The sequence below is a fragment of the Prosopis cineraria genome, unplaced genomic scaffold, assembly GCF_029017545.1.
Source record: "Prosopis cineraria cultivar Desert tree isolate PC_DT_omini unplaced genomic scaffold, ASM2901754v1 PC861, whole genome shotgun sequence".
In the NCBI taxonomy this organism is placed as follows: Eukaryota; Viridiplantae; Streptophyta; class Magnoliopsida; order Fabales; family Fabaceae; genus Prosopis; species Prosopis cineraria.
The window spans coordinates 29,498-40,350 of NW_026556186.1; the positions used below are offsets into that span (position 1 = coordinate 29,498).

The 10,853-nt window shown below is 33.9% G+C and overlaps 1 protein-coding gene and 1 pseudogene across 1 annotated transcript; one reads left to right on the top strand and one right to left on the bottom strand.

The window, feature by feature from the left end:
• Positions 1 to 62: 62 nt before the first annotated feature.
• On the bottom strand, positions 63 to 1,459 carry LOC129298614 (peroxidase 5-like). The gene is made up of 2 exons (XM_054937040.1): positions 1,238 to 1,459; positions 63 to 818 (listed from the first exon to the last, which is right to left on the bottom strand). The coding sequence occupies exons 1-2, from the start codon at positions 1,457 to 1,459 to the stop codon at positions 63 to 65; spliced, it is 978 nt and encodes a 325-aa protein (XP_054793015.1).
• A 3,268-nt stretch (positions 1,460 to 4,727) lies between these two features.
• LOC129298611 (lysM domain receptor-like kinase 3) lies at positions 4,728 to 8,235 on the top strand (annotated as a pseudogene).
• Positions 8,236 to 10,853: the final 2,618 nt, after the last annotated feature.

Below are 10,853 nucleotides of genomic sequence, written 5' to 3' on the forward strand. Positions count from 1 at the left end.
ATATTTTTTTAACGGCTCTAAAATAACTGCAACCCCAGCGGACGATCCCCAGACAACATAAACTAATTTGTTAACTTACAAGTCCTTCTAATCTCCCCACTCTTCCCAATAAGCACATCTAAAGAAGACATCCGAACCAACGCGTCGGCAAACTTGTTCTTAAACAACTGTTCATCTCCGGCGAACTGATGCACGTAAGGAGAAGTTCTTGGATCGTTAAGCAAATTCTGATCCGATGCCAGCAACGCCTTCTTTTGTTCCACCAGATTCCTAAAGAACATATTATCAAGTACCGTCGGTGTCTCTTCAAAGCTCACCGTCGGATACGCCCTCGCCTCCGTCGTCCCCGGTGGCTTACGCTTCATAGCCAGCCCTGTCACCAGCTGGTTTGGCACGTTAGGTTCCGGCGACCCACCGTACCCAACTATCCTGTCCTTGAAGACACTACTGTGAGCCACACCAACAGAGTGGCCGCCACTGAGAACCACCATGTCCTCCACGCTGAACCCTTTCTTATGGGAGAGTTGGATGATTTGGTCGACGGTCCACTCTGGGAGAGGAATGTTTCGGTCTATGTCTACTTGAGAAGCAAGCGACACCATTCCGTCCCGGCGGCCTCCGAGATACGGACATCGAGGTCCTCCGAGAAGTGTCATGGCTTCCATGGCGGCGAATGAGAGTATGTCAGCACATGACACTGTCAGAGGACAAGCTGCCTCCAGCTTCACTTTGATGTCGTCAATGTATCCCACGCCTTGCAAGAGCTCTCCGTTTGTTTTAGAACTTTTCTGTACCTTATCCATTACTCTCCGTCGAGTCTAACAAAAGCGACGCATCGCATTCCTGTAAGAGAGGGCGTTTAACTCATTTTCTCAGAAAATGATGCAGCAAGACTATTCAAGTCCATCCACAAGGCCAAAGGGTTTACGTTTTGGTTAAACACGATAACTTTAGTTTGAGTAGTTCTTATGATTGAAGAGGGGCAGTATATTTCTCCAAATTATTCTAATACAAAGAGAGTAGAGAGTGTACATATCTGATCTTTAACGTACTCATTTTTTTTTAAAAAAAATGATGCAGTAGTAAGAATGTTCAAGTCCATTAGAAAGTATTATTGTTTCTTTAGTGAACAAAATATATTTCTAAAAAATGTTGTGTTGTGCCCAGATTTCTCTTAATTCATGTGGGTGTCTACTATATATCCATGAATGTTGAATTGTTTGGGAAGGAAGCTTACATTGACGAGGCAGTCATGGAAGAGTTTGCGAATGAAGTTGGCAACTACGATAGGGTCATTGGCGAAAAGAGCCTTGACATGATCAGCCACAATTTTCTCAGCATATGGGCAACGATTCCTGTCGTACCTTTCCTTAAGTACTGTGTGGTTATTTTTGCAAATCCCTCGCCTCATCGGCTTTTTCTCTGCAGACTGATCTTGCTTGCATGAAGGAACCACCATGACTACGACCACCACGTTGAATAAAACAAACGCCGTAGTAACAAAGCGTGTCACCATCTCCAATATTTCAATGTCTAAGTTACACACACACACACACACACATACACACTACTGCTTTTTATTTATTCTTCATCATATGTAGAAGTTGTAATATAAGTGTGCCTCTAATATTGGTGGCCATGGCAGAAGAAGAGGCTTGTGTTTTTTCTCCAGATCTGTTTTTTTTTTTTGAGGAGTGTTAATTTTTTATATTAATTTAATTATTATTTATTTATTTCCTATTTTTACGGTAAGTGGAAAAGAAGAGTTGAGGGTGGGTGACTGGGTGAGAGCTAAAGTAAATGTTTGCATGAGTGTACCATTCGTTGCCAGTAACCTAGCTATGTTTGCTCTTGTCCAGGAACTTCCACAAGTACTAAAGCTCACGTGGAACAAAATTTTAGAAATGGCTAATATTAGGATTTTTTTTTTTGGAAGGATATCGGAGAAGAAGAGAAGGCCAATACAAAAATAAAATAAAATAATTGTACGGCACCCCAGTGTGCAAAATGTTAAAAAAAAAAAAAAAAAATATCTGGTCTATATCCTCTTCAATAAAATGTGAAATGATATCTTCATATAACTCAATGCACAAAAGGTTATTGCCTTCATTTCGTTTTTCGACTTTTTTGAAGTTTTTTGGCCGTTTGACCAAAGTGGTAGTGCATGTTAAATGTAACTATGAGACTTTTTATATTTATCTAATTACCTAAAATTTCAACACTATCATTTCCGATCAGTCTTAAAAATTAAAATAATAACAACAACCGAATGAAGGTCCTTCGATCCTCACTCTTCCTTAAAAGATCCTCTATCTCTCTCACACATACACAAACAAACAAAAGAACGAGTGTGTGTGTATTTAATGAGGGACAAAAAATAAAAGAAGCTTCGGAAAACAGACGAGAAAAACATAGTCCAGCCAGGGTATCGACAACCTGGTCCCAAACCACGATGTTCGCACGTGTTAGGGTGATTTAAAAAAAATACACAGCTAATTCCCAGTGCAGTGACATCAAAATAAAATTTCTCCCCAAGCTGTTTCTCGGTTTTCATTAATGGAATCTTAATTAAATTGAAAACATGTACAGCTACAGAGAAGAGATATACCCACCTATAGCTGTAAAATACCAAAGACATTTAAACTCTGGTTATTTAACCAATGGCACCAAAAAGCCTAATCCAGGCACGTTATATATGCCTGCATGCATGTGCGCCCGCGCATCCATGCTGACTAAAAATTACATGTACAGGCCATTCAATAAGCAAAACAAGAAAAAAATAAAATAAATGTACACATACGCACGTACCCTCTCAGAGTTGACTGAGAAACTAATGGGAATTTAATTTGTCAGTGATCATATATAGTCACAAAGAAATAGGGCAACGTTTTCTACTTGTAAAATACTAAAACAAGCATTTAAAATTTAAATTTAAAATAATAAGAAGCTGACCACGAGGCTGACACACATCTTTGTCGTCCCAATATATGAAACCTGATTGAGAAATGAGAATCTTCTTTAATTTATTCGCAAAAACATCATTGCTTAGATCCCCATCCAAATTGGTTTTTCCTACTCTCTGTCTCTTTAATTTCTCTATTCTCGATCGAACTTGAATATTCTCTTTTGAAATAAAAGAAAACATAAAGATTTTATCAAAAAAAGAAAAAGAAAACATAAAGATCATTTGATTAAATCAATTGTTATATTCCTTTATCCTTTGTGTTGTGGGCGTCTGATGAGCGATCTTCACACAGCATCAAAGTAGCATCGTAGTTTATCGGAGACTAAACATGATACAACGAGGGCCGTGGGAACCCATAGGCAAGTAAGACGCTTGCCTAGAGCCCCAAAAAAAGGTCATGAGTGCCCCTATAGTATTAGTAGTAAGAGGAAATGAAGAGATATATAATATATTTGTCCTATTATGTAATAAAGATCAAATGAAAAAAATAAAGCTCCAGTTCTTCTCCCATTTAAAAACTTTCCACATTCCCAAAATAATATTTAATTATTGAATTGGCTTTAATCTAATCATTAATTATTATTTATTCTGTTTCTACAATTCTAGCATCATCATCTCTAACTTTCTCTCACTTTTCGTCTCAACTCTTCCATTTTTTCTCTTTTTTTGTTTCCATTCTAAAACCTAAAGAAATCATGCTCTCTTCCCGTCTTTCTATTCTAAAAAGCTCTTGGCTTGACAAACATTCAAAATAGGTCAGCTTTTGAAAATCTCACGCAACTTCATTCAAAGGCTCATCACATTCACAGGACCTTTTTTTGCTGCAATCAGGTGTTTGTTCAAAATACTATGTGTAGTGTGTGTGTGTGTGTGTTTTTTTTTTAATTTCTAGTGATAAAAAATGTCAAATAGAAAGTATGAATCTGAAAAATTAAAGAAAAAAAGAAAAGTTAAAAAGTAATATAAGTATTGATAACTTATTATATATATGTTACGCCCTTTTACCTTCAAGCCTCAAAATCCCTTGACACCGCCTGGTTATAACTCTTAAATTATTTACTATCAATTTTTAATTGTAAAGACTTGTATTACTGTGTTGCATTATACCTACTAGTTTTTCATGGACTATATACTTTTACTGATTTATTAATTATTAATTCTTAACTATTTCTACGTTGGCCAACTTTACATTCGTTCGAACTAATACCTTTCAAAACTGATCATACAGTAACTGCATGTTTCAACTGCTCGATGGAGTATATTTTATACAGGTCTTGGTCAGTTTTTACTTTTCCAAAAGCTAATTATAATGTGCGAAACGAGATTGCTGGTAGAACTATGCATATATCTTTATTAATTAATATGATAGGTTCTTGTTCCAACTAGGTGTGAATTTGGCATGTATTGCCGGCGGCAACAATGCCACCCAATGAAAGATCACTAATCTTGACATTTGTTAATATTGCTGAGAGACAACATAGATAACTCAGAACGTAAACTTCGAGCAGTAATATGTAACTTGCCATGCACAGCCCTCCACCCTATAAAACCCTAGCTTATAATTAACTTAACACAGTTCATGCAAATTATATTCTATTCATTAATCTAGATTCTAGATTCTAGATCATCAATCGTTCCGAAGAATGATCAGTACTTGCCAAGTCATGACAACAACGGACGAGCACGAAGCTCTTGTCTGAAACCTCCTCAGTTTTATACCCTTTCTTCTTCTCAGCACCAAAGTTTTTCAAAAGCTTCCATTATGGCTTCACGTAACCTCCTTCTTTCTCTGCTTCTTCCTCTTCTAGCAAACTCGTTCATGATTAAGACCAAAGTCTTTGACAAAGAACCCTTGAATTGCTCTAATATTATCCCCCAGTGCAATGCCTCATTATATCACGTGAACAAGAATAATAATCTCATCACCAAAGAAGACATCGCATTACACTACTCCATCAACGTGTCCCATTTGAAAACCGTAAGGCGTCCCGACAGTAAACAGGATGATTACCTCGTTAGTGTACCTTGTACTTGTCTAAATACCAGTGAGCTTAGTGGGTACTTTTATCAGACGACCTACACAGTGCAGCCTAATGACACAGTGCAGAATATTTCTGATCTGGTTTATAATGGGCAAGCATGGATTCTGGGAAATCATACTAATTTGAAGACAAATGAGACTCTAACGATATATCTTCTCTGTGGGTGTTCAATGAGTGAGTCTCAGATTGTCGTGACGTATACGGTGCAGCAGAATGAAACACCCTTCACGATTGCTAGTCTGCTCGATTCTACGGTTGATAACATGAAGAACTTGAACAGGATCTTAAATCCAAACCCATCGTTTATAGATGTCGGATGGGTTCTATTTATTCCCAGTGAGTTAAATGGCATTCCATCGCTTGATGATAGTAATGTTGATAATAAAGGTATTTTTTTCTTGGCCGCCACGATCAAACTGTATCATTGCATTATATTTGAGTCTGATATACATTCAATGTCACTCGTGCTCTTCTGAAAGTTGGTTTATTTATTTATTTATTTATTTGGTGGATATAGATTTGCGGTTATAGTAAAGGAAGGACATGGAAACCTCTTTTTTGTTTGATCAAATTAGTTTCTTAAATTTAATTTGTGGAGTCTAATAGAAAATTTTCAACTTAATTAACTAGCCTCACAATTTCTCCTTCCCTTTTATACACCCTTAATCTTCAGCCCATTGATGTTTGTATTATTTGCAAGCAATCAAAAGGAGGTTGAATGTCCTTGATTTGATTTTTCCCCTTGGCAGGAAAAAGGATCACCAATTTTACAATAGTCGTTGGGATACTAGCAAGTTTGGCATTGCTTTCGTTGTCCACAACGCTTATTCTCATCATTAAGAGCAAAAAGAGCAAAGGATCATCCGAAAGATCAGTTTCCATTAGAACTCTTTCAGACCCTCTTCATACAAAAGTTGTGAAAGGTAACATAAGTTGCTATTTATGCCGTACAATTTCTCAGTAATAGCCCACAAAGGATGTAAGATAGATCATTTGCTAATTCATATTACGGCATTTAATTACTAGTACAGATGCGACACCATTTGAATCAGAAAAAAACAGTAATATTTAGTCTCGAGGAGATTGAAGAGGCTACCGATGACTTCGATGAAACCAGAAAAATTGGAGTTGGTGGATATGGAAGTGTGTATTTTGGTGTCATGGGCGAGAAGGTATGCAAAAGACAAGAGATTTGAATCAAGTAATTTAATTTAAGTGTTTGCACTCAAGTTCTCTAAGTGAAAGATAGAAACTCCCACTTGAAAATATTTTCAGATTACATAACGCCAATTGAAAGAATCTTACAGGATATTAACTTCTATGTTGCTAATATTACTTGTTAAAGAATCTTATTGCGTATAAAAACCAGCTGATTTTGCTTTTCAGGAGGTTGCAATAAAGAAGATGAGGTCTAATAAATCAAAAGAGTTCTATGCAGAACTCAATATCTTATGCAAGATCCATCATATCAACATTGTAAGTGATATATATATATATATATATATATCCAATGACATGATCTTAAATAAAGTCTTAAAGACATTTTGATTGATAAATTTACAGATATAATTACTGTTGCAGGTAGAGTTGTTAGGATATGCCAGTGGACAAGACCACCTCTATTTGGTCTATGAATATGTTCCGAATGGATCTCTCAGTGATCATCTTCATAATCCATTACTAAGAGGTCTGATATAGAGAATGCAATAAATTTATTAACATTATACATTGAAGTGTTACAGAGCATTAGATCCTTCCACTACTAGTGCAGATGCACTATATTAACTAATCAAAGAAATAAAAAGAGAGGTGGTTTTGAAACAGGTTATCAGCCTCTTTCTTGGAATGCTAGAGTTCAGATCGCCCTAGATGCTGCAAAAGGTCTTGAATACATACATGATTATACCAAAGCACGATATGTTCATCGTGATGTAAAGACTGGCAATATCCTTCTTGATGAGAAGTACAGAGCAAAGGTACTGCTTATCACTGAAGTCTGAGCCTGAAGCACATGTTTTGTTGACTTTAGCTCTTATAACTTTACATGCAAAGCTTAAACTACCACCCTTGGTTCTTCTTCTGATAGGAAACTTGATGATGTGAAAATAACATCACATCATTTGTGTGTGTGTGTATCAGTGTGTGTACTTCATAGTTCATATCAATAATCATCTTGAGTTTGTTAATTAACAGGTGGCAGATTTTGGACTTGCAAAGCTGGTAGAACGAACAAATGGCGAGGATACTAACATAGCAACAAGGCTTGTTGGAACACCTGGCTACCTTCCACCAGAGTAGGCTATATATTACATCTGCTTCTATATTCACTGAGAACCAAAGATTGAAAACAAAAAAAATCACAATTTTTATGTTGTCAAGCTCTCTGAATAATCATGTTCAGCACAAAAACGGGTTGATTTTAATTAGTTCTAATTTTCTTAAATATTGTGTTTGAAGATCTGTGAAGGAGCTTCAACTGACACCAAAAAACTGATGTGTTTGCATTTGGAGTGGTTCTATCCGAGCTGGTAACAGGGAAACGTGCTCTGTTTCGTGACAGTCTAGAAGCCAGCAAAATGAAATCCCTTATTACAGTTGTAAGCCAGACTCTTCTTTGATTAATAATAGAAATGAGAAAGATAAGGAAACAAAACATATTTTTCACTTTTCTAAAGTTGACATATTCCTTTTGTGTGTGTGCGCGTCAGTGTGTGGGTGTGGGTGTTTTCCCCACCGGCTTTTACTAAGTTTTGTTTTAATCACTTTCAGGTTAATGAAATATTCGAAGACAATGACCCTAAGGCTACTTTAGAAAATGTCATAGATCGGAATCTCCAAGGTGGCTATCCTCTGGAGGATGTATTCAAGGTTCCTCAGTTTATTCATTTGTTTATTTTTTTATTCTTATTATGGTTAGATAATATAATATTTAGGCCAACTTGCATGCAACAACTTGATTAATTTTTCTCCAAGCAATAAGGCTGCTTTAGTTTGTCTTATCTGCATGAAAAAACATTAATGATGATCACTACGCCCCATAACCAAAAAACAAAGTGATCATCTTCATATATGATATATCTGTTTCAGATGGTAGAGTTAGCCGAGAGATGCTTAAGGGAAGATCCAGCGGAGAGGCCAGAAATGAGGGAGGTGGTTGGGGCACTGTCACAGTTTGTGATGTCATCAATGGAGTGGGAAGCATCACTGGAAGAGAAATTAAAGCAATAACATGAGCACTTTTCTTTCTCTTTGCTAATTAATATGCATGCTTCCGTCACTCTTGAAACCAATCCTTTCTGTGTCTATATACCCTGCCCGCTTGTATATACCTAGAACAGAATAGAGACGCTCAAGTAAACTCTTGTAATTATGTTGAGCTCATGCAATATATATCATATTTATTAACATATATTGGGTCAAATGACTAGTTTCTTACCTTTTAAATAAGATCTGGAATTTGAATGTAGTAGAGCTATCAATAAGGGTTGGGAACTTTGGGTTACCCATTCAGGCTCAGTATTTTTTTTGAGTCGGGATTGAAAAAGAAGAAGAAGAAAGATTGATTTGATATGGGGGCACGAGTAGGACCATGATAGTTCAAAACAGAACTTAGGACACAAACCAAGGGAGAAACGAAATAGAAGACAAGACAAGATAAAGATAATGATCGAAGTAATAATATTTAAAACATTAACTTTAACCTTCAAAGATACCATAAAAGTTTATGAAACTCTTGATTATGTTTGTATTCAAATATAGGATAGCCACAAACAAGCACAACTAGCAATAGAGTATTACCAAATTCAAGAAAAAAATTCTCATTCCATAACTTGTCTAAATGAGTATGATTTCATGCTACATATATAGAAGGAAGTGTAGCATGCGATGCGGACAGCGCGTAAGCAAAGGTCCCGGCCTTTGGGGTGGGAATTGGTTGCACGAGGAGCCACCATCGAGATTTTAAAGTAAATCTTGAGAAACTATTTAAAGGAGGATAAGGATAGTCTGCGGAAATAAAAAATAGGTTCGAGAGTTAATTGAGTGTAGGGAAGGTGTTAGGCACCCCATAACACCCATTTGTCAGAACGGTTACCTGATGTTTGTTGTGCTATATTAATATAGTTTTAAAATTATTTTAATTATCCCTTTCATATTCATGTGTTTGATCTAAAAATGATCAGAATTAAGTGAAAAATATTTATTTATTTATAAGGGAGGACTTGATTCAAAATTTGACTCTAAGGCCTACGTACCTTGTGATAGAGATCAAAGTCCACATAATTTAGGCTTGAAAGTTGTTGGTGAAAATATTTTTTGAAAAGAAATTAATTAAAATAATTCACTATTTTGCAAATAAAATAATTTTTGAAATTTTAATATGTGTGTTTTAAATTGCAAAAGTAATTTAATTTTAATTATTTTCTCAATTTTTGATTTTTTGAAATAAAGAAAGAATATAGTTTACAATTATTTTCTTTTATGTTTTATGAATGAGAATTTTAACTGCTATACCTGCAGAGTCTTATTAGTTCATACGGTAATGCAATTGTTCTAAATATCTGCAGAGATTTTAAAATCTCATACGATAAAAGAATTTAGCAATTTATTTATATTTTCAAGTGTTAGTAATAATTTGTTTAAGTATGTATATATATGATTTAAAGGCTCTTAATCATCATACCTGTAAAGCTTTATTGACTTATACAATAATATGATTATCCTAAATATCTGCGGAGATTTCAAAATCTCACACGATAAAAAAATTAAATCTATTTAAATATATCTTTTAGTTTAATTAATTTAATATATAATTTATATATATTTTAAAAATTTAATTATTATATTTGCAGAGTCTTATTGACTCATACGATAATACGATTATCTTAAAAGTATACGAAGATTGAAAAATCTCATATGACTAAAAGATATAATCAATAAATGTGATTACAACTTAAATTCATTAATTTAATTAATTAATTTTTCTAAATTATCTATTATATGATTATTTATAAAAAATTATTTATTTATTATAAAAAATTGAAAATTACTACATTTGTGAGGACTTATTATCCCACACAATGAGTAATTAATTTAAATTTCTATGAATATTTTTAAAATCTTACATGGGACTTAAATAAATTATTATTAGATTTAGATTATAAAAAGAGAGTTAATTTTAATGATGGGCCTTTAAAACCCATATTAACATATAAATTTTACTCTCATATTTGTAAAACCTTATTGATTTACATGATACAAGATTATCTTAAATATTTATAAAGATTCAAAGTCTCACACAATAAAAGAATTAAATAATATTCACTTTATATGCATTTTAATGCGTAATATATAACATATATTTTTAAATATAAAAATCTTAATCGTTATACCTATGAAGCCTTATTGACTCTCACAGTACGATTATCCTAAAGGTCTATAAAGTTTCAAAATCTCACGTGACCCAAAAGATCTAATTAGACAATATAATTATAATTTAAATTTATTAATTTAATTAATTAAGATTATAAAAAATGTTTATTATTTTATTTATAAAAAATTTGTTTATTTATTTACTGTACAAATTGTGAATCACGATATCTGTGAGGATTTATTATCTTATATGAGAAGGCAATTAATTTAATTATCTTCGAAGATTCTTGAAATCTTACATAGACTTAAATATTTATTATAAAGAGAGAATTAATTTTAATAACAGGCCTTCGAAACTCATATAAATACCTACAAGATTGATCCTCATAGCTGCAAAATCTTATTAATTTATATGGTATAAATTATTAAATGTTCAAGATTCTTAAAATCTTACACGATAAATGGATAATTGAAAT